This window comes from Oncorhynchus mykiss, chromosome 13, assembly GCF_057628025.1.
Source record: "Oncorhynchus mykiss isolate SJ-2025 chromosome 13, ASM5762802v1, whole genome shotgun sequence".
NCBI lineage: Eukaryota > Metazoa > Chordata > Actinopteri > Salmoniformes > Salmonidae > Oncorhynchus > Oncorhynchus mykiss.
In genome coordinates, this window is record NC_143034.1 from 17,413,448 (window position 1) to 17,438,016 (window position 24,569).

At 43.1% G+C, this 24,569-nt stretch overlaps 2 protein-coding genes across 4 annotated transcripts in view; both read left to right on the forward strand.

Moving 5' to 3' along the window:
* The first annotated feature begins 329 nt into the window (after positions 1 to 329).
* Positions 330 to 22,809, forward strand: LOC110495073 (interleukin-2 receptor subunit beta). 3 transcript variants are annotated; one of them, XM_090195521.1, is made up of 11 exons: positions 12,379 to 12,410; positions 12,737 to 12,875; positions 13,341 to 13,440; positions 15,513 to 15,624; positions 15,760 to 15,835; positions 16,083 to 16,182; positions 16,536 to 16,669; positions 16,793 to 16,976; positions 17,357 to 17,456; positions 17,719 to 17,803; positions 19,075 to 22,809. In XM_090195521.1, the coding sequence occupies exons 3-11, from the start codon at positions 13,371 to 13,373 to the stop codon at positions 20,347 to 20,349; spliced, it is 2,136 nt and encodes a 711-aa protein (XP_090051647.1). In that variant the 5' UTR covers positions 12,379 to 12,410; positions 12,737 to 12,875; positions 13,341 to 13,370; the 3' UTR covers positions 20,350 to 22,809. The 3 variants fall into 3 exon arrangements, with proteins under 3 accessions (XP_036796046.2, XP_090051647.1, XP_036796045.2); XM_036940151.2 differs by lacking the exons at positions 12,379 to 12,410; positions 12,737 to 12,875 and adding an exon at positions 330 to 568; XM_036940150.2 differs by lacking the exon at positions 12,737 to 12,875 and having other exon boundaries at positions 12,380 to 12,410.
* LOC110495071 (interleukin-2 receptor subunit beta-like) overlaps positions 509 to 24,569 on the forward strand; it is a 53,295-nt gene continuing 29,234 nt past the window's right edge. Inside the window, exon 1 of the mRNA XM_090195523.1 lies at positions 509 to 573. The gene's annotated coding sequence lies outside the window, so the exon portion shown is untranslated. The remainder of the gene's footprint in view (positions 574 to 24,569) is intronic.

Consider the following 24,569-nt stretch of genomic DNA (forward strand, 5'->3'; position numbering starts at 1 on the left):
ATCGACTAGTTGTTACGCCAAGGCCATACTTTATTCATACTTTGTCCACTAGATGGCAGCAAAACGTCTTTGTTCTCTCTTGCTCGCTCTCTTTCATTACCTAACTCACATCAAGATATTTTCAAAGCTTTTGCACCTGTTATTTTCAGAGGAATAATTTTTAAAAATAATTTTACACTTCTTAAAATGTCACAATAGCAGAAGTAATATCTGATGCTTTTGAAAAAAGAAACAAGAACAGAGACCGAAAGAAGAACTTATTTTTACAACAAAAAAAATTCTCCACCCCCACTTCTGATAAAGGGAAGCAAGATCACAGCGTTGATGACGTGTGTGGTTTCAGTTGAAACTAACGAACCACAGAAATCCCTTTTCTGTTCACACATTTACTTTTCAGAGAAGGCAGTCAGATGTTTTTCTCCTCATTAAAGGGTTTGAATCATCCGGTGGCAGAGAGACAAGAAATTCATCATTAAGCACTTGTCCTTCAGTTCAGAGTGAAACGTAACTCAACCGTAGAGCATTGAGAAGCCGGTGTTTCTGAGACTACAAGAAGGTCCACTATACAGTAAGGTAAGGCTCTCTTTGAATATTCATATACAGATGTAGGATCTTAATTTGACGAATCTTGTAATGCTTAGAATTTTCCTGCACAGTAGAAAATGCAAACTTGTCGTGTAATTAAGGTTGAATAAGGCTTCTAAAGTTTGTAATTTCCTCTTCATCAGACTTGATTTGCCTTAACAAAAATTGTATCAACCCCTACAAAAAATGTCCATTATAATTCACATTTCTGGTTGCTGCTATAGCAAACTGTCTCAAATTAAGATCCTACATCTATGATGTATTCAGGTGGTTATGGATTACATTTATTGTTCAAGCAAAGTTACTCTGCCTGTGTGTGTGTTTGAGTGTGATCATTTGGAAGACACAGTATTACACCGTTGAGATAAAGATCATTGTGTTGCTGCCATGCCCCTGACCCGCATAAGGCCTTTTGGTAGGCCGTCATTGTAAATAATCATTTGTTCTTAACTGACTTGCCTAGTTAAAGGTTTAAATATAAAACATGTAAAATCATGGTACTGATGATTACACAGAGAGCGGAGTTGTTACAATATTGCATACGCCTCTCCAATCCTTTGGGGCCCATTGAGACATCCAGGCTATGTGCTACCACAGTATTCTTCCACCTTGGTCCCAGAGAACCCAAGGCTTTTAATCACTTTTTCAAGCTTTGTGCATATCTTTCTCTATAATATATATTCTATATTTGATATACTCCTGTAGTATATGCCAGCCTTTTTGTTCTGTGTTAGTGTTGGGCTGCACAAAAAAAACCCTGCACACCGTTTAGATTTCTAGGATCAAGGTTGAAGACCACTGTCCTCATGGTGGAGGGGGCTAGGGGTTGATTAGGGCCTCATTACGGAGGTTGATGAGGGATGATGCGGGCTTCATCATGGAGGGGGCTAAGGGCTGATTAGAGCCTCATTGTGGGGGAGGCTAGGAGTTGATTAGGGCTTCATTATATAGGGGGCTAAGGGACGAATAGGGCCTCATTACGGAGGGGACTAGGGGTTGATTAGGGCTTTATTATAGAGGGGGCTATGGGTTGATTAGGGCTTTATTATAGAGGGGGCTAAGGGACGAATAGGGCCTCATTACGGAGGGGGCTTGGGTTTGATTAGGGCTTAATTACGGAGGGGACTAGGGGTTGATTAGGGCTTTATTATAGAGGGGGCTATGGGTTGATTAGGGCTTTATTATAGAGGGGGCTATGGATTGATTAGGGCTTTATTATAGAGGGGACTATGGGTTGATTAGGGCTTTATTATAGAGGCGGCTATGGATTGATTAGGGCTTTATTATAGAGGGGACTATGGGTTGATTAGGGCTTTATTATAGAGGGGGCTAGGAGCTGATCTGGGCCTGGGTTTACTAGGACAGGATGTTCAAATAGAAATGGAGCAAAACCCTGCACACCTTGTGGGCTCCCAGTAGAGTTGAACTGGAGACCGTTGTCCTCATTGTGGAGGGGCTTTGGAGTGTGTTCCTAATGGCACCCTATTCCTTATATTGTGTACTACTTTTAACCAGGGCCTCTAGGGTATATAGTGCACTATATAGGGAATAAGGGTGCCAGTTAGAATGTAGCCTAGGGGTTGATTTGGTCCAGTGTTTAAGTAGGACAGGATGTACACACCCAGCCACAGGTACAGAGGAAGTCAAAGACAAGAGGGGGAGGTGAAGGGGGAGGCGGGGAGAGAGTGTTGGTGGAAAGGAAGTCAGAGAGAAGATAGGGAGGGTGAGGAGGGGAGAGTCAGAGAGAAGATGAGGAGGGGAGAGTCAGAGATAAGATAGGGAGCATGAGGAGGGGAGAGTCAGAGAGAAGATGGTGAGGGGGGAGTCAGAGAGAAGATAGGGAGGGGGAGGAGGGGAGAGTCAGAGAGAAGATGAGGAGGGGAGAGTCAGAGAGAAGATGGGGAGGGTGAGGGGGGAGTCAGAGAGAAGATGGTGAGGGGGGAGTCAGAGAGAAGATGGGGAGGGGGAGTCAGAGAGAAGAGGGGGAGGGGGGAGTCAGAGAGAAGAGGGGGAGGGGGGAGTCAGAGAGAAGAGGGGGAGGGGGGAGTCAGAGAGAAGATGGGGAGGGGGGAGTCAGAGAGAAGATGGGGAGGGGGAGTCAGAGAAAAGATGGGGAGGGGGAGTCAGAGAGAAGATGGGGAGGGGGAGTCAGAGAGAAGATGGGGAGGGGGAGTCAGAGAGAAGATGGGAAGGGGGAGTCAGAGAGAAGAGGGGGAGGGGGGAGTCAGAGAGAAGATGGGGGGTGACAAGAGATGTGAGCGGCTATGTCTAAACACCCCAACATTCTAAATAGTAACATTTGGGCTGTGAAAAAGTTGTACAGTATGTGAAATGTCAAAACTGTAAATACCAGCATGTCATACTAATTTAGTCTTTTCATCTAGTAGAATTCACTGCACACTACTGAGGAAGAGAAACGTGTTTTGGAATCCACGTGAGTCTGACAACAGCTGATAATCAGCTGAGGGTACTTGCTCTACCAAAATGAAGGAATGGCTGGAATCAACACAGTTGTGCTTCAGATGACACGTTCTCAGTAGGATGAAGCTAGTTTTCTGTTATTTGTTGCTGACTGCATACATTTATACTAAATAGTATGCAGCACCATTAGTACACAGATTATCACACAGTATGCAAGTAGTAGGCAAGCCAGATTTCAGACACTGCCAGTGAGGGAGTGAGTGGGTGGGATGAGAGGATGGGGGAGTGGGTATATACTCCAGTGCCAGTGAGGGAGTGAGTGGGTGGGATGAGAGGATGGGGGAGTGGGTATATACTCCAGTGCCAGTGAGGGAGTGAGTGGGTGGGATGAGAGGATGGGGGAGTGGGTATATACTCCAGTGCCAGTGAGGGAGTGAGTGGGTGGGATGAGAGGATGGGGGAGTGGGTATATACTCCAGTGCCAGTGAGGGAGTGAGTGGGTGGGATGAGAGGATGGGGGAGTGGGTATATACTCCAGTGCCAGTGAGGGAGTGAGTGGGTGGGATGAGAGGATGGGGGAGTGGGTATATACTCTTAGAAAAAAGGGTTCAAACGGTTCATTGGCTGTCCCCACAGGAGAACCCTTTTTGGTTCCATGTAGAACCCTCTGTGGAAAGGAACCAAAAGGGTTCTATTTAGAACCAAACATGGTTATTCATTTCCCCTATAAGGACAGCGTAGGAACCCCTTTAGGTTCTAGATATCACCTATTTTTCTGTGAGTATAGTGTAGAGCCAAAAAAGGAGAGGAGGAAGGGGGGGGGGGGGGGTGAGAGGATGAGCGATGTACATAAGAAGAAGAAGAAGGGAGGGGTGTTAGTATGAGGTTTGGTTTGGGAGAGGATGAGAAGAGAGGAGGAGGGGACAGGGGTGTTAGTGGTTTTTAGTTTGTTTGTTATTGGAAACAGCTTGTAAACATTCTGGGAAACGAGGACGTTGTGGTTTTCTTAACTGCAGCCCGTGTGTGTGTGTGTGTGTGTGTGTGTGCGCGCGCGCGCGCGCGTGTGTGTGTGTATATAAGCATGTGTGTGTGAGTACTGTGTGTTCATGTATGCAGAATGTGCTTGTGTGTGTGTGTGTGTATATAAGCATGTGTGTGTGTATATAAGCATGTGTGTGTGAGTACTGTGTGATCATGTATGCAGAATGTGCTTGTGTGTGTGTGTGTGTATATAAGCATGTGTGTGTGAGTACTGTGTGTTCATGTATGCAGAATGTGCTTGTGTGTGTGTGTGCATGGATAACGTGTTTTGTGAGTGTGTGTACATTAAGACTGCACTTGCGTTGGTGCTTGCGTGGGCATGTGTGAGTGTGTTCTCTGCGATACTGACCTTTAAACTGCTCTGTTTCACTTCACTGAAGGGAACTTCCTAATGTCTGACCCAGAGACCAATAAGAGGGACAAAGTCCACCAGGGCCTGTATACACAAAGCCTCTCAGAGTAGGAGTGCTGATCTTGGATCAGATCCCCCCCCCCCTCCCTTCTGTGTTTTTAACTGTGGCCTAAAAGGCAGAACTGATTCTAGATCAGCACTCCTACTCTGAGAGGCTTTATGTATACAGGCCCTGGACAGTAGCCTGAGAGCCCTGATCTGGGACCAGGCTACCAGGTTAGGGCTGGAAAGCCCTGAATTGGGACACAGGACTGTTGGCACATTTGACATCGAACACGACATCAGAAGGCTTCACAGCTAACAATGTACAGAAACTAGTGGTGGCTGGTGGCAGACTCCTAGTAATGGCTGGAACAGAATTAATGGAAGGGTATCAAACACATCAAACACACTGATTATATACACTGCTCAAAAAAATAAAGGGAACACTTAAACAACACAATGTAACTCCAAGTCAATCACACTTCTGTGAAATCAAACTGTCCACTTAGGAAGCAACACTGATTGACAATACATTTCACATGCTGTTGTGCAAATGGAATAGACAACAGGTGGAAATTATAGGCAATTAGCAAGACACCCCCAATAAAGGAGTGGTTCTGCAGGTGGTAACCACAGACCACTTCTCAGTTCCTATGCTTCCTGGCTGATGTTTTGGTCACTTTTGAATGCTGGCGGTGCTTTCACTCTAGTGGTAGCATGAGACGGAGTCTACAACCCACACAAGTGGCTCAGGTAGTGCAGCTCATCCAGGATGGCACATCAATGTGAGCTGTGGCAAGAAGGTTTGCTGTGTCTGTCAGCGTAGTATCCAGAGCATGGAGGCGCTACGAGGAGACAGGCAAGTACATCAGGAGACGTGGAGGAGGCGGTAGAAGGGCAACCACCCAGCAGCAGGACCGCTACCTCCGCCTTTGTGCAAGGAGGAGCAGGAGGAGCACTGCCAGAGCCCCACAAATGTGCATGTGTCTGCTCAAACGGTCAGAAACAGACTCCATGAGGGTGGTATGAGGGCCCGACGTCCACAGGTGGGGGTTGTGCTTACAGCCCAACACCGTGCAGGACGTTTGGCATTTGCCATAGAACACCAAGATTGGCAAATTCGCCACTGGCGTCCTGTGCTCTTCACAGATGAAAGCAGATTCACACTGAGCACATGTGACAGACGTGACAGTCTGGAGACGCGGTGGAGAACGTTCTGCTGCCTGCAACATCCTCCAGCATGACCGGTTGGCGGTGGGTCAGTCATGGTGTGGGGTGGCATTTCTTTGGGGGGCCGCACAGCCCTCCATGTGCTCGCCAGAGGTAGCCTGACTGCCATTAGGTACCGAGATGAGATCCTCAGACCCTTTGTGAGACCATATGCTGGTGCGGTTGGCCCTGGGTTCATCCTAATGCAAGACAATGCTAGACCTCATGTGGCTGGAGTGTGTCAGCAGTTCCTGCAAGAAGAAGGCATTGATGCTATGGACTGGCCCACCCGTTCCCCAGACCTGAATCCAATTGAGCACATCTGGGACATCATGTCTCGCTCCATCCACCAACGCCAGGTTGCACCACAGACTGTCCAGGAGTTGGCGGATGCTTTAGTCCAGGTCTGGGAGGAGATCCCTCAGGAGACCATCCGCCAACTCATCAGGAGCATGCCCAGGCGTTGTAGGGAGGTCATACAGGCACGTGGAGGCCACACACACTACTGAGCCTCATTTTGACTTGTTTTAAGGACATTACATCAAAGTTGGATCAGCCTGTAGTGTGGTTTTCCACTTTAATTTTGAGTGTGACTCCAAATCCAGACCTCCATGGGTTGATACATTTGATTTCCATGTGATCTTGTTGTCAGCACATTCAACTATGTAAAGAAAAAAGTGTTTCATAAGAATATTTCACTCATTCAGATCTAGGATGTGTTATTTTAGTGTTCCTTTTATTTTTTTGAGCAGTGTATGTTTGATACCCTTCCATGAACTCCATTCCAGGCATTATTATGAGCCATCCTCCTCTGATATAAACACACAGGGTGTGCATGCTTTTGTTCCAGCCCTGCACTAACATATCATCCAGGTCATTCATTATCATCATCACAATCTTCTTCTTCCTCACCCGCTCAACACATCTTGTACCTGTTAGATGGTTGTTTATATAACAGAGGAGTGGAAACTTCACATCTTCACAGGCTGAACATAACATCAGTCTCTCTAACCACAGTGACCTTTTACTAAATACCAAGACATGAGAGAATGGTAGCAAACAGCACACTGCCCATCAAATCAAATGTGCTGAATACAACAGGTATTATGGGGAGGGGGTATCACAGTGAAATGCTTACTTACAAGCCGTTAACCTACAAGGCAGTTAAGAAAAATACCAACAAAAAAAAGAAATAAAAGTAACAAATAATTAAAGAGCAGCAGTAAAACAACAGTAGTGAGGCGAAATACAGGGTACAGAGTCGATGTGTGGGGGCACCGGTTATTCGAGGTAATATGTACATATAGGTAGAGTTATTAAAGTGTCTATGCATAGATAATAACAGAGAGTAGCAGCACCGTGAAGGGGGGTAGTCTTGGTAGCTATTTGATTAAATGTTTTGGAGTCTTATGGCTTGGGGGTAGAAGCTGTTTAGAAGCCTCTTGGACCTAGACTTGGTGCTCCGGTACTGCTTGCCGTGTGGTAGCAGAGAGAACAGTCTATGACTAGGGTGGCTGGAGTCTTTGACAATGTTTAGGGCCTTCCTCTGACAACACCTGGTGTAGAGGTCCTGGATGGCAGGAAGCTTGGCACCAGTGATGCACTGGGCCATTCGCATTACCCTCTGTAGTGCCTTGCGGTCAGTGGCCGAGCAGTTTCCATATCAGGCAGTGATGGAACCCGTCAAGATGCTCTCAATGGTGCAGCTGTAGACCCTCTTCACGTCGTGCCTTCTTGGTGTACTTGGGCCATGTTAGTTTGTTGGTGATGTGGACGCCAAGGAACTTGAAGCTCTCAACCTGCTCCACTACAGCCCCATCTATGAGAATGGGGGTGTGCTCGGTCCTCCTTTTCCTGTAGTCCACAAACATCTCCTTTGTCTTGATTACGTTGAGGGAGACGTTGTTGTCCTTGCACCAAACGGTCAGGTCTCTGACCTCTTCCCTATCGGCTGTCTCGTCAATGTCGGTGATCAGGCCTACCACTGTTGTGTCATCTGCAAACTTAATGATGATGTTGGAGTCGTGCCTGACCGTGCAGTCATGAGTGAACAGGGAGTACAGTAGTGGACTGAGCATGCACCCCTGAGGGGCCCCCATGTTGAGGATCAGCGTGGCGGATGTGTTGTTACCTACCCTTACCACACGGGGGCTGCCTGTCAGGAAGTCCAGGATCCAGTTGCAGAGGGAGGTGTTTAGTCTGGGCAGGTCTCGACTGTGCAAGCCCTGCCACATCCAACGAGTGTTGGAGCCGGTGTAGTACGATTCGATCTAAGTCCTGTATTGATGCTTTGCCTGTTTGATGGTTCGTCAGAGGGCATAGCGGGATTTCTTATAAGCTTCCGGTTAGAGTCCCACTCCTTGAAAGCGGGAGCTCTACCCTTTAGCTCAGTGAGGATGTTGCCTGTAATCCATGGCTTCTGGTTGGGGTATGTACGTACAGTCACTGTGGGGACGATGTCATTGATGCACTTATTGATGAAGCCAGTGACTGAAGTGGTGTACTCCTCAATGCCATCGGAAGAATCCCGGAACATATTCCAGTCTGTGCTAGCAAAACAGTCCTGTATCTTAGCATCTGCTTCATCTGACAACTTTTTTCATTGACCAAGTCACTGGTGCTTCCTGCTTCAATTTTTCTTGTAAGCAGGAATCAGGAGGATAGAATTATGGTCAGATTTGCTAAATGGAGGGCGAGGGAGAGCTTTGAATGTGTCTTTGTGTGTGGAGTAAAGTTGGTCCAGAGTTGTTTCCCCTCTGGTTGCACATTTAACATGCTGGTAGAAATTAGGTAAAATATACAACTATGGAAGCATACATACAGTTGAAGTCAGAAGTTTAAATACACCTTAGCCAAATACATTTAAACTCAGTTTTTCACAATTCCTGACATTTAATCCTAGTAAAAATACCCTGTTATAGGCCAGATAGGATCACCACTTTATTTTAAGAATGTGAAATGTCAGAATAATAGTAGAGAGAATGATTTGTTTCAGCTTTTATTTATTTAATCACATTCCCAGTGGGTCAGATGTCACGCCCTGGTCTTAGTATTTTGTGTTTTCTCTATTAATTTGGTCAGGCCAGGGTGTGACATGGGATTTTTATGTGGTGTGTTTTGTCTTGGGGTTTTTCGTAGGTATTGGGATTGTGTCTTAGTGGGGTTTTCTAGCATAGTCTATGGCTGTCTGGAGTGGTTCTCAATCAGAGGCAGGTGTTTATCATTGTCTCTGATTGGGAACCATATTTAGGCAGCCATATTCTTTGAGTGTTTCGTGGGTGATTGTTCCTGTCTCTGTGTTGCACCAGTATAGGCTGTTAGGTTTTCGTGTTGTTAGTTTGTTCATGTGTAGAGTCTTTATTAAAGTACTATGAATAGAAACCACGCTGCATTTTGGTCCGCCTCTCCTTCATCACCGCAAGAAAACCGTAACATCAGAAGTTTACATACACTCAATTAGTATTTGGTAGCATTGCCTTTAAATTGTTTTTCTTGGATCAAATGTTTTGGGTAGGCTTCCACAAGCTTCCCACAATAATTTGGGGGAATTTTGGCCCATTCCTCTTGACATAGTTGGTGTAACTGAGTCAGGTTTGTAGGCCTCCCTGCTCGCACACGCTTTTTCAGTTCTGCCCACAAATGTTCTATAGGCTTGAGGACTGAGCTTTGTGATGGCCACTCCAATACCTTGACTTTGTTGTCCTTAAGCCATTTTGCCACAACTTTGGAAGTACGCTTGGGGTCATTGTCCATTTGGAAGACCCATTTGTGACAAAGCTTTAAGTTCCTGACTGATGTTGCTTCAATATATCCACATCATTTCCCTTCCTCGTGATGCCATCTATTTTGTGAAGTGCACCAGTCCCTCCTGCAGCAAAGCACCCCCACAACATGATGCTGCCACCCCCGTGCTGCACGGTTGGGATGGTGTTCTTCGGCTTGCAAGCCTCCCCCTTTTTCCTCCAAACATAACGATGGTCATTGTGGCCAAACCGTTACATTTTTGTTTCATCAGACCAGAAGACATTTCTCCAAAAAGTACGATCTTTGTCCCCATGTGCAGTTGCAAACCGTAGTGTGGCTTTTTTTATGGCGGTTTTGGAACAGTGGCTTCTTCCTTGCTGAGTGGCCTTTCTGGTTATGTCAATATAGGACTCTTTTTACTGTGGATATAGATACTTTTGTACCTGTTTCCTCCAGCATCTTTGCACGGTCCTTTGTTGTTCTGGGATTGATTTGCACTTTTCGCACCAAAGAAAGTTCATCTCTAGGAGACAGAACGAGTCTCCTTCCTGAGCTGTATGACGGCTGTGTGGTCCCACGGTGTTTATACTTGCATACTATTGTTTGTACTGATGAATGTGGTACCTTCAGGCGTTTAGAAATTGCTCCCAAGAATGATTGAGACTTGTGGAGGTCTAGTTTTTTTTCTGAGGTCTTGACTGATTTCTTTTGATTTTCCCATTATGTCAAGCAAAGAGGCACTGAGTTTGAAGGTAGGCCTTAAAATACATCCACAGATACACCTCCAATTGACTCAAATTATGTCAATTAGCCTATCAGAAGCTTCTAAAGCCATGACATCATTTTCTGGAATTTTCCAAGCTGTTTAAAGGCACAGTCAACTTAGTGTATGTAAACTTCTGACCCACTGGAATTGTGATGCAGTGAATTATAAGTGAAATAATCTGTCTGTAAACAATTGTTGGAAAAATGACTTGTGTCATGCACAAAGTAGATGTCCTAACCGACTTGCCAAAACTATAGTTTGTTAACAAGAAATTTGTGGAGTGGTTGAAAAATGAGTTTTAATGACACCAACCTAAGTGTATGTAAACTTCCGACTTCAACTGTACATACACATTATATACTTTTAAAAAATTCCATGTTTTTTGCATGTTATTTTTGCATTCATTTGTATCCCATATCAGTTTGCAAACAATGTAAAAAAATACATGTTTTCCTTGAGTTAATTAATCTGCATACAAACATGGCCTCTTTCTTGAGTTAGGCAGCTCCAATATGCAGGTGTTCCAGCCTAGCTCAGTGCTTTCTGTGGTGTAGGAGCGGCCAGCAAAAGCACACAGCATAGGCGTTTTCTCTAGTTGTGCCTTGGTTGGCTCAATGTTCTGTCACTCATGGGGACACTATGTCACTGCCGAATCTACAGGGAGAGCTAGGTAGTTCAAGCCCTCTTGGGTGCTGCCATAGATTTACATTAGAAATGCCTCTCCAAGAAGGTTGAAGGTCATTGGCCACAGATAAAATGTCAAATCATGTTACATATACTGTAGCTTTGATTGGACTGATGTCAACATCATACTTTCACAATCTTAGCTAGCAAGCTAGACAAACAGTCATCATCATGAATCACCTTGACAATTTACTGTCAAATCCTTTTCAAATTATAGATAAAAAGTAATGGTGCTCATCGGTGATTGGACATAAACATTATACAACATGTCGGAAATCGCTAATTCAACAATGAGTGGTTTGGAACGAATCAATGGCTAACTACAAGAGTCACAAAGCAATCACTCTTTTGCTTTCTTTGCTTGCTATTCGGTAGAGAGGGTGTGTGGTCCAAGTCTGGGTTTAATGATTTAAAACATCTGTCAGAAAGGCTCTCTTTTCCAAGCTTAAATGGATTAACATTCACATGCAACACCATAAGTCAGAAAAGGTTGAATACATTGGTCATGTAGTCAATCCAGCATGATTTATGCCACATTCAAGACAACTGGCAACTAAAACAGGCTCAGACTGGAAAAATACGTTTTGAACGGTCATCCAACCTGAAATTCCAAGTCGGGAACTCTGGCTTCTTTCTAGATCTCTGACCTGAAGAACACTGACGTCATGATTGTTTGTTTTATTCCGAGTTCCCAGTTGTCTTGAAAGCAGCATAAATCCAGGGAATGCCTGACTTTGATGACAAAGTTTTCCCACAAGAAGGACCACTGCGCCACATTCAAGTGAGCACAGTACAACAACGGTTGTGTCCAAAAATATGTCTTGTATACTGCTGGATAAATTATGTAATATGCCAGGGAGATATGAATACAGTAGCTAAGAATGTAATAAAAAGTGTATGTCGTGTAGTCAGCTGTTAGTAGCCCATAAGACCTCATCCTAAGAATGTGGTACCTCTCCACCTTAGAACTTAGCCTACTGTTCTGACTTGGTGGTGCACATGTAGCCTATAGCCTGTTTTAGAGAAATGTCATCTTTGAATATTGTAAGCGCTTTCATTGTGTGCTTATATGCCCCCATTATTTATCCTAAGGTTCTGACTTGGTGTACAGGGAGAACACTCTAAGAATGGCCAATGTTCTGAACTCTGTCCCTGTACATATCAAAAGTGCTGAACAAATAGTTATATCGACTACTCACTCATTAATATCTTAATCGAAATGACTGCTTGCCTCTTATCCGCTCATCGTTCCCTTATGCCATGGTTTGTACATCCCAATTGCTATATTGCTTATAGGTTTATCTCAGTACAGTATCTTATTCATAATTTTAGACAATGTTGGAATGATTTCATTGTTTTGCTTACTTTGTGTTTTATAATTAGTGTAGCAGGGTTATATTGGTGATTCCTCTTGCCACTTTATTGTTAAGCCAATGGGTTTTTGGTTTGAGTTTGTCTTGCCTTCACCTACTCAACATGGCATCTTATTGGCTGGTTTGCGTAGCTTGCTTACGAGGGGGGATGTTCCAGTTAGAATCGCCCCAGTGAACAAGCACCAAACCAGCGGTAAGTTGTTGGTTGCAAAGCGCTGTACATCAAAAGTGATTTTTATACTCTCAAGTGATGATTTAAATGTACAATTTATATCAAATTGTTTGTAAATGTTATTCGAACATCACACATAAGATGCAGCGGTTTTTGGAGAATATTTGTTGTGCATTTTGTTGTAAAGAATTCCCACCAGACACAGTAAGTTGCTAGCTAGTACTGGTGGGAATTCTTTACAACAAAATGCACAACAAATATTCATATATTTTGTACAGTGCGTGAGTACAGAGTTGGATGGTGAGACGTGCATTGCATGACGTGCAATTTTGTGTCGTTCTTATCAGAATAAAGCTACATGACTGGTGCTACATGTTGGAGTTCCGTGTCGATGACTGATTGTACACAACGCAAGAAGAGTACTGTTACATTAGCTCATGTGCTTTTCTTCACGAGGAGGGGATACTTACTATAAAATGTTGCTGGGTCTGTAACCATGTTTGACAGTGACACTCGTCTCATTCCAATAGTGTTTTTCCCACAAAAAGTTCAGTAATAGATGTATGCAATTCCAGTTGATATTGCGAGGCCTGTTTTGTTTGCGCTGTCTGTGCGTTAGTATAATGTAAATAAAAGTGGATGCTCGTGATGGTGTTTTCCTTGACTTTTAGACCACATAGGCCTAGTAAAATAATCAAATGACTTTACTGGCATGTCTATAAAAAAGTTTCAGTTTGCCTAACCAAGATGTTATGCTAAAATCACCTCTGGTATGCGTGTGGCATTGATACAACTGACAACACTTAATCACCACGCAAACAGACAGAAAATTCATATACACCTTTTTCCCTACATAGTGCAGAGCCAAATGAGCCCTGGTCAAAAGTAGTGCCCTATATAAGAAATAGGGTACCATTTGTTGCTAAGGTCATGTCTCCTACTGTGTTCTAGAATGAGAAAAAGGACCAGGAAGAAGTCATAATGGTTCTATGGTGTCTCTATGTCATCCTGCTCCTCCCCCTACTAACCTGCTCCAGCCAACCACAGTCCTGTAAGTCATCAATACCCTTCACAATGCATTACAACACATGTAGAATGACTTTGAGGTTAAAGTGCAGACTGTCAGCTTTATTTTGAGTGTATTTACATCCATATCGGGTGAACCTTTTTAGAAATGACAGCACTTTTTGTGCATAGTCTACCCATTTTAGGGGACCAAAAGTATTGGGATAAATGCACTAATATGTGTATTAAATAGTAAAAAGTTAAGTATTAGGTTGTATATTCATAGCACTCGATGATTATATCAAGCTTGTGACTCTACACACTTGTTGGATGCATTTGCTGTTTGTTTTGGTTGATAACGTTGTCATGTCTTTATTGAACACACCATGCAAACATTCACAATGCAGGGTGGGAAAGTATGTGAATCCTTGGATTTGATAACTGGTTGACACTCCTGGCAGCAATAACCTCAACCTAATGTTTGCTGTAGTTGTGGATCAAACCTGCACAACGGTCAGGAGGAATTCTGGAACATTCCTCTTTACAAAACTGTTTCAGTTCAGCAATATTATTTGGATGTCTGGCGTGAACTGCTCTCTTGAGGTCATGCCACAGCATCTCAATCGGGTTGAGGTCAGGACTCTGACTGGGCCACTCCAGAAGGCATATTTTCTTCTGTTGAAGCCATTCTGTTGTTGATTTACTTCTGTGTTTTGGGTCGTTGTCCTATTGCATCACCCAACTTCTGTTGCGCTTCAATTGGCGGACAGATATCCTGATATTGTCCTGCGAAATGTCTTGATAAACTTGGGAATTCATTTTTCCGTCAATGATAGCAATATGTCCAGGCCCTGAGGCAGCAAAGCAGCCCCAAACCATGATGCTCCCTCCACCATACTTTACAGTTGGAATGAGGTTTTGATGTTGGTGTGCTGTGCCTTTTTTCTCCACACATAGTGTTGTGTGTTCCTTCCAAACAACTCAACTGTAGTTTAATCTGTCCACAGAATATTTTGCCAGTAGCGCTGTGGAACATCCAGGTGCACTTTTGCAAACTTCAAACGTGCATCGATGTTTTTTTGGAGAGCAGTGGCTTCTTCTGTGGTGTCCTCCCATGAACACCATTCATGTTTAGTGTTTTACGTATCATAGACTCCTCAACAGAGATGTTAGCATGTTCCAGAGATTTCTGTAATTCTTTAGCTGACTCTAGGATTCTTCTTAACCTCATTGAGCATTCTGCGCTGTGCTCTTGCAAACTTCAAACGTGCATCAATGTTTTTTTGTGCATGCTCTTGATGGTGCAGCTGTTGAACCTTTTGAGGATCTGAGGACCCATGGCAAATCTTTTTAAATCTTCTCCTGTGGGGGAATAGGTTTTGTCGTGCCCTCTTCACGACTGTGCTTGGTGTGCTTGGACCATGTTAGTTTGTTGGTGATGTGGGCACCAAGGAACTTGAGGCTCTCAACCTGCTCCACTGCAGCCCCATCGATGAGAATGGTGGTGTGCTCGGTCCTCTTTTTACTGTAGTCCACAATCATCTCCTTTGTCTTGATCACGTTCCAAAGGGTTCACATACTTTTTCTTGCCATTGTATGATATATGATACAATATGACATAGAGCCTTATAAAACATGACATAGAGTCTTATAAAACATGACATAGAGCCTTAAAAAACATGACATAGAGCCTTATAAAACAGGACAGTGTCTTGTAAAACATGTTATAGAGTGTTACAAAACATGATATAGAGCCTTATAAAACATGATATAGAGCCTTATAAAACATGATATAGAGCCTTATAAAACATGATATAGAGCCTTATAAAACATGATATAGAGCCTTATAAAACATGATATAGAGCCTTATAAAACATGATATAGAGCCTTATAAAACATGATATAGAGCCTTATAAAACATGATATAGAGCCTTATAAAACATTATATCGACCCTTATATTAAAAATGTTATTTTTTTCTTTCTCTGTTTCCCTCTCACTCTCTCTCTGCCTCTTTCTCTCTCTCTGCCTCTCTCTCTCTCTCTCTCCTCTCTCACTCTCTCTCTCTCTCTGCCTCTCTCTCTCCTCTCTCACTCCTCTCTGTCTCTGTTTCTCAAAGATCTACAGTGTGTCAATGACTTCATCAGTAACATCACGTGTGTGTTGAACAACACATGCATACCCCCAGACATGCCGTGCACTCTGCATGGTGAATACCCCGGGTTTAAAAGGTAAAGAAGACTAAGGATGCAGCCTCACTGGAACCCTATTCTCATAGAGTCCTGGTCTAAAGTAGTGCACTATATAGGGAACAGGGTGCCATTTGGGATGCTAACTGAAACAATGGTTCACTGTTGTAACTACAGGCAATGTGAGATGAAGTCCTTGGCCGGTTTCAACACAACCTTGAGAGGCGGCAGTCTGGTCTTTGAGGGCAATCCAGTGAGTTTTTATAAAACTACATCAAGTTAAAACCAATGCTTGGTTATATATGTGCATTATTATAGATCAAAACTAGAATTTGTAACACATTCATCTGGATGAATAAATTAACCAGGAATTTGTTTATTTTTTAATTATTTTTTATGACGTTTTTCTAATAATAATATTAATAAAACAATGACAGCATATATATAGACCAATAGGCAAACAACCCTGGATAACTGAGCCTCTGTAAATGATCTTTCAGTTCTTTTGGGAAGAGGATAAAATATCCATTGGTGTACGGTGTGGACAAGCAGAAGATTATGTGATACAGATTGAACACCTGTATCAACCATTTAACCACAGTAAGTGTACAGTAATTTGAGTGATATTATGTACGATGTGTCATCTATTACTAATCTACTACATTAATTGTACACCAACTACAACGACTCTTATTGTGACGTTATTGTCCATTTACATGAAAATGAATTCTGTGTGTTCAGCATACAAAATGCTCAAACTCAGTACACTATAATACAACATAATGCAATACAAACATGCTGGGAAGGTTATTCATTTAAACAACTTAATACTAATTCATACCTGATGCTAACATTTCTAATTCAACTTAGTACTAGTAGTTCTGTTACAGTGATATTAGTAATATATTAGTACTACTATGAGGACATTAACTGTGTTGTTTTGTGTTTGGCAGTTAAAATGCATCCCCCTGGCAAGCCGACCATCATCAATGCCTCAATCGCCTGGACACCAGGAGCTCCCATTTCAGAAATGATAGTCAACTATGACTTCCAACTACAGTGGAAACAGGAACTACATCACTGGGAGGTGATAGAGAGAGAGAGAGAGAGAGAGGGGGAGGAAGAGAGACAGAGGACAGATAATAACAACTGTGTCTCTCTCTTTGTACACTATCTAAAAGTAGACCTACTGTATGTTGTGCTACTGCAGGATGCTGTGGAGGTGAACATATCAAACAAACAGATGTATTTTGACCTGGACCCTGAGATGCTGGAGAGAGGAAGGAGGTACCAGGTCAGAGTCCGGGTTCGAGCCGATTACCCAGACTGTCAGTGGAGCGACTGGAGCCCCAGTGCATCATGGGTCTCCACTCTGGGCCAGATGAAGCCAACAGGTAAATAGAGCATCAGTGATGTCATTGGTTATTAGTACACATTTGAATGTGGGCCTGTATATACTTGGGCTGTGTCCCAAATGGCCCTATAGTTCCCTACATAGTCCAGAGCACTATGGGCCAAAAGCACTGCACTAAACAGGGAATATGTTGCCATTTGGAAGGCAGGCATAGTAGTGTGTTTCCATATGAATCTTGAAAAATAGTTCCTTCTTCCTTCTTCCCTATTTCGTTCTTAGACAGGCACACACATGCTCAAAACAAACTTACAGACAGAAATGTAAATGAAGGCTTTTCTATGCCAATCTTTTAGTAAAACAGTGGTGGTGTTATGTACGTTGTAAATATGTTCTATGTTGTTCCTCTGATCCTGTTCTCAGGTAGTCCTGATGTTCTAGACCAGGACTTTGTGGTGGTCACCGTGGTGGGAGCTGTTGTTGTACTGGTCCTGCTGGTCTCCATGTTGCTCTGCAAAGGAAAGTGAGTACTGTATCTCTGTCTATCTGTCTGTCTGTGTGTGTGTGTGTGTGTGTGTGTGTGTGTGTGTGTGTGTGTGTGTGTGTGTGTGTGTGTGTGTGTGTGTGTGTGTGTGTGTGTGTGTGTGTGTGGAAGGGGGTGGGGTCCATTGTAAATGTGATTTATTTTAACACCAACGGACTGCAAAGTAAACATCATGTTTTAGATGTAATGTTTTGTAGTTGGTTAAGTGCAACTTCCTTTCATTTCCCTTCATTGCTGACAGGGTCAAGAAGATTCTGAATCCTCCTATACCAGATCCCTCCAGGTACTTTGAGGGCCTCAACCTCCAGCACGATGGAAACTTCAAGGTCAGTTCTACTTTTGACTGAAGTTATGTGCCAAAAGGGACCCTATTCCCTGTATTGTGCACTACCTTGTTATGGCGGTAGTTAGGTTATAATGGCTGTAGTTAGGTTATAATGGCTGTAGTTAGGTTATAATGGCTGTAGTTAGGTTATAATGGCTGTGGTTAGGTTATAATGGCGGTAGTTAGGCTATAATGGCTGTAGTTAGGCTATAATGGCTGTAGTTAGGCTATAATGGCTGTAGTTAGGCTATAATGGCTGTAGTTAGGTTATAATGGCTGTAGTTAGGCTATAATGGCTGTAAGTTAGGCTATAATGGCTGTAGTTAGGCTATAATGGCTGTAGTTAGGTTGTAATGGCTGTAGTTAGGTTATAATGGCTGTAGTTAGGTTATAATGGCGTTAGTTAGGTTACAATGGCTGTAGTTAGGTTATAATGGCTGTAGTTAGGTTATAATGGCTGTAGTTAGGTTATTATGGCTGTAGTTAGGTTATAATGGCTGTAGTTAGGTTATTATGGCTGTAGTTAGGTTATAATGGCGGTATTTAGGTTATAATGGCAGTAGTTAGGTTATAATGGCTGTAGTTAGGTTATAATGGCTGTAGTTAGGTTATAATGGCTGTAGTTAGGTTATAATGGCGGTATTTAGGTTATAATGGCAGTAGTTAGGTTATAATGGCTGTAGTTAGGTTATAATGGCTGTAGTTAGGTTATAATGGCTGTAGTTAGGTTGTAATGGCGGTAGTTAGGTTATAATGGCTGTAGTTAGGTTATAATGGCGGTAGTTAGGTTATAATGGCTGTAGTTAGGTTATAATGGCTGTAGTTAGGTTATAATGGCGGTAGTTAGGTTATAATGGCTGTAGTTAGGTTATAATGGCTGTAGTTAGGTTATAATGGCGGTAGTTAGGTTATAATGGCTGTAGTTAGGTTATAATGGCTGTAGTTAGGTTATAATGGCTGTAGTTAGGTTATAATGGCTGTAGTTAGGTTATAATGGCTGGAGCCTAATGAATGGAATGGTATCAAACAGATAAAATACATTTCCATATATTTATTACCAGACATTATTATGAGCTGTCCTCATCATTGTCTTACATTGGCATCATGTTGGAGTGAAGTCACTCCAACATTTAGCTAAATAATTATCATTTTATTTTCCTCTCTGTGTGTGTGTCTCTCTCTCTCTATCTATGTCACTCTCTATCTCTTTCTCTCTCACTGTCTCTCTCTCTCTCTCTCTCTCTGTCTCTGTGTGTGTGTCCGTGCCTACAGGCTTGGCTGGGTCCTTTGTTCGCCTTTGAAGCCGTCGACTCTGCCTTGCACCGTGAAGACATCTCCCAGGTAGAGATTACCAACAACATTGGCACCATCGCCCCCCTGAGGAGGGAGACCGATACTGCACTACTACTGAAGAAGAGATTGGACAATAGTGGCCGCTCCGGCTTCAGCAACTTCTTATCTCAATGCTCCCAGCCTGGATCCACATCCACCAAGTTGGAACCCTGCTCTGTACACTCCCCTTACGGACCAGTAGGTGGCACTACTGAAGAGATAGATGAGTGGAAGGAGGAGAACAGAGGAGATAGGATGGATAGTAATAGAGGTGTAGGGGGGAAGGACGAAGATATCAGGGGTGGAGGGAAGGAGGGAGAGATGGGGGGTGGAGGGAAGGAGAGAGAGTTGGGGGGTGGAGGGAAGGAGAGAGAGATGTGTGGTGAAGGGAAGGATAGAGAGATGTTGGGTGGAGGGAAGGATAGAGAGCTGTATGGTGGAAGTATATTTGGAGGCATCAGTGGAGGTAAAGATATCGTCCAGGTTTCTTCTTACGAGCGTGTTGAGAAGCTCCAGGCCGAGCGTCGGGCCCTCATAAGCCCAGATTCAGGCATCGGCAGTGGGGCAGAGGATCAGGAAAGTCAGGAGAGCGTGGAGGATGCGGTCGGGCCTATTGCATCCACCCCCCATTTTGTCTCTCAGGACTTCCATCTTGTTCCGCTTCTTCCTCTTATCAATAACAATAACTTTACATTCTGCTCCACCCCCTTACCCATTTCCCTGTCCGCTTTCCCCCAGCATCCCTTCACCCTACCTGGGTTGGATAGTGTAGGGGGAAAGGGTACGGAGATGGGGGTTGGAGGAGGTTCTCTCACAATGTCTTCCTCCTATGAACGTGTGGATAATCTGCAGCTCCAGGCCCAACTCTTGGCCCCTCAGAGACCAGATTCAGACATTGGCAGTGGGGGAGAGGATCAGGAAAGCCAGGAGAGCGTGGGGGATGAGGTCAGGCTAACTGTGACCCCCTGTAACCATATCCCTCTTATTACCACTAACAATATATTTCCATTCTGTTCCACCCCCTTACCAATCCCGCTGGATGTTTTACCCCAACTACCCCTCACCTTCTCTGGGTTTGGGATGGTTCCATCCCTGGGACCCAGTACTAGTACCAGTCATCAAGACAGGCTGTTGGAGATATCTCTCCTGTCTTCTTCAATGGCAATAGAGCCCTCTAGTGGAGGCTACATGCCAGTGAAAGAAGCTCAGAACTGAACTATGAAAACATTTGACTAGGGAGGGACTAATGATTTATATATACACTAGATGCCTGACAGGCTGTTTTGAAGCCACCACTCCTCCATCTTGGCACTCCCCCTCCATTGTAAAAAATACTTTGGAAGCTATAGAAATGCATTTACTAATGTCTACATTTGTTTTTACCACATGTATATGTATTTATTACAGACACACTTTTTTTTAAGAACTAATGTAACTGTCCCCACTACAACAACAAAAAAAGACTTACAAATACGTCATTTGGTCGTTGAAACGTTTCAATGACATACTGTAGAATTCCATCCATTCCAATAGAGCTCCACAGTGGAGGTGCCATAATACCCATAAAACCTAGTGTTCAAACAGGGAAACGGTTCCAATTGTTTTTCCACCATTCATTTTTCCCTTAATGGATTTTAGAAACACTTAAAATAAGGCCTGTGGCCTCCTGAGTGACGCAGTGGTCTAAAACTCTGCATCGCAAGCTGTGTCAGAGCCCGGCTGTGAGCGGGAGCCCCATAGGGCGACACACAATTGGCCCAGGGTTTGGCCGGGGGGCTTTCCTAGGCTCATCGCACTCTATCGACTCCTTGTGGCAGTGTTAAAGTGTTAAACAAATCAAAATATATTGTAGATTCTTCAAAGTTGCCACCTTTTGCCTTGATGACAGCTTTGCACACTCTGTGTTCTCTCAACCAGTTTCACCTGGAATGCTTTTCCAACTGTCTTGAAGGAGTTTCCACATATGATGAGCACTTGTTGGCTGTGGTCCAACTCATCCCAAACCCTCTCAATTGGGTTGAGGTCGGGTAATTGTGGAATCCAGGTCATTTGATGCAGCACTCACAGCTTGGAGGTGCAGAGATTATCACAGTTTGGAGGTGCATAGATTATCACAGTTTGGAGGTGCAGAGATTATCACAGTTTGGAGGTGCAGAGATTATCACAGTTTGGAGGTGCATAGATTATCACAGTTTGGAGGTGCAGAGATTATCACAGTTTGGAGGTGCAGATATCATCACAGCTTGGAGGTGCAGAGATCATCACAGCTTGGAGGTGCAGAGATCATCATAGCTTGGAGGTGCAGAGATCATCATAGCTTGGAGGTGCAGAGATCATCACAGCTTGGAGGTGCAGAGATCATCACAGCTTGGAGGTGCAGAGATCATCACAGCTTGGAGGTGCAGAGATCATCACAGCTTGGAGGTGCAGAGACACATGCAGATCATCTGTTCACCTACTCTGCATCTCACAAAGACATGGCGGTTGGAACCAGAAATCTAAAATTTTGACTCATCAGACCAAGGGACAGATTTCCACCTTTCTAATTTCCATTGCTTGTGTATCTTGTCCCAAGCAAGTCTCTTCTTATTATTGGTGTCCTTTAATAGTGGTTTCTTTGCAGCAATTCAGCCATGATTCACACCGTCTCCTCTGAACTGGTGATGTTGAGATGTGTCTGTTATTTAAACTCTGAAGCATTTAATTGGGCTGCAATTTCTGAGGTGGTAACTGTAATGAACTTATCCTCTGCAGCAGAGGTAACTCTGGGTCTTCCTTTCCTGTGGGGGTCCTCATGAGAGCCAGTTTCATCATAGCGCTTGATGGTTTTTGCGACTGCACTTGAAGAACTTTCAAAGTTATTGAAATTTTCCGTATTGACTGACCTTGTCTTAAATTAATGATGTACTGTTGTTCGCTTTGCTTATTTGAGCTGTTCTTGACATAATATGGACTTGGTCTTTTACCAAATAGGGCTATCTTCTGTACACCACCCTACCTTGTCACAACACAATTGATTGGCTCGAATGCATTAAGAAGGGAAATAATTGACACAAGTGAACTTTTAAAAAGGCACACCTGTTAATTGAAATTCATTCCAGGTGACTACCTCATGAAGCTGGTTGAGAGAATGCCAAGAGTGTGCAAAGCTGTCAAGGCAAAGGGTAGCTACTTTGAAGAATCTCAAATATAAAAATATACTTTAATTCCATATGTGTTATTTCATAGTGTTGGTGTCTTCACTATTATCCTACAAAGTAGAAAAGAGTAAAAATAAAGAAAAACCCTTGAATGAGTAGGTGTGTCCAAACTTTTGACTGGTGCTGTATATTCGGTTCTATTTACTCTCCGATTCGAAAATATTAATTTGCATCAACATAGACATCATGCAAGTCCTGCACATCATCTCTGGTGTCATCGCTGACACCTTTTGCTAGCAGGTATTGTGTCAATTTAAAACTTGCACAAGACAGTTTCCAGAATTGTACATTTAAAAAGATTCTGCCAATTCATTCATTACTCCATTTAGCTAACATTAGACACTTAATCCAGAGATTTGGGGCAGCAGGTAGTCTAGTGGTTAGAGCCTCTGTTCCCCGGTAGGCCGTCATTGTCAATAAGAATTTGTTCTTAACCGACTTGCTTAGTTAAATAAAGGTTACATTTTAAAAAACATTTATTTTTTTATTATTCCCTTTCCCTCATGGTATTTGTAGTTCTTTATGATAGCCACATTAGCAGCTAATTAGCATCACATTTTGGGGGGTGTAAATACAGGCGAATACATTGATAAAAGTCACCTTGTCCGAGAGAGATTTACAGGATTATCAAAACATTAAATCAGGGTAAGACTACAGGAAACACAGCCCTTATTTGAAGTGTTTCTAAAATCCCCTGTGGGAAAAATGAAACCATTTCCCTGTTTGACTGCTAAATTTTATCTGTATTATGACTCATACTCGTAGTCTATGGAGGACTGCTTTTCTGAGGAGTGCCAATATGGCCGACAGTAACATACAGTAGCATCAGCAATCCAGGGTTTATATACGTCATTGGGAGGGATACAGTGCTTCCAGGTGGATAGAGAAAAAAGGGGAAATCTGGGGATTGGTACATTCATTTTTTTGCTGTTTGAATCCCAGATTTCCCTTTTAATGGGATGTGGTTGAGGTATGGGAATGTTTTAGATAGGTTCATAGATATGCTTTTCCAGTAGATACTGTACATCAGGGCTATTCAACTAGCGGCCCGCGCGCCAGATCCGGCCCGTTTAGGAATTTAAACCCTGAACATTAATAAAAGTTCTGTAAAAAAAAAAAAAATCCACCAATATCTGCCCCGCCGTTCAGTGCCAAAATGACAAGCCCTATGGTGGTTGTCTATAGTCTGGTGCCTATGTAGAATGTCAATGGGTTTTCTTCATGTGGATTTGGCAGTAGAGTTTGAACAGTTTAAGCTTCAAAATATGATGAAAGCTACACCTCTAAGAAACACATACATGCCTTCTGTTGTCCTCTCTGATGCTCACAAAGACTCGTTAGAAGTGAGAGACAAACAACACACCTAATGACTGAGGGAAATTCATTCAAAACATCCTTCCTTCAGACTGGAATTTGACATGATCTGATTTGACATATCTTTGTGTTATTTACTGAGATGCTTAGTTTTCAGATGCTTTTAAAATGACCTAATTACTTTTAAGAAGCTTTTAATAATTATTTAACTGCTTTATTGGTGGTTGTGGGTCACTTGTTTTATACAGTTCTTCGAAGAATAATCACATGTGGAAAATGTCCTGCAATTAAACCTTTTTTCATCTGGCCTCTGTAAGAAGATAGTTGAATAGCCCTGCTGTACATTATATAGATACACATTCATATCATCAGTTCCATAGGATGGTAACAGGTGGATAGAGACAGTTAATGTGGTTCTATAGGATGGTAACAGGAGGATAATGACAGTTAATGTGGTTCTATAGGATGGTAACAGGTGGATACAGTTAATGTGGTTCTATAGGATGGTAACAGGTGGATAGAGACAGTTAATGTGGTTCTATAGGATGGTAACAGGAGGATGAAGACAGTTAATGTGGTTCTATAGGATGGTAACAGGTGGATAGAGACAGTTAATGTGGTTCTATAGGATGGTAACAGTTGGATAGAGACAGTTAATGTGGTTCTATAGGATGGTAACAGGAGGATAGAGACAGTTAATGTGGTTCTATAGGATGGTAACAGGAGGATAGAGACAGTTAATGTGGTTCTATAGGATGGTAACAGTGTTACAGCTAACGGTGTTGTTACAGCTAATGCCAGTTTGTCTGAGGCTGATGCCGTGCAGGTGTTTGTACACAGGCATATACACGGACACACACATGGAAATAGTGCCATACGTGCACTCAACGTGCACTCAAACATATTCAAACATATTCAGTT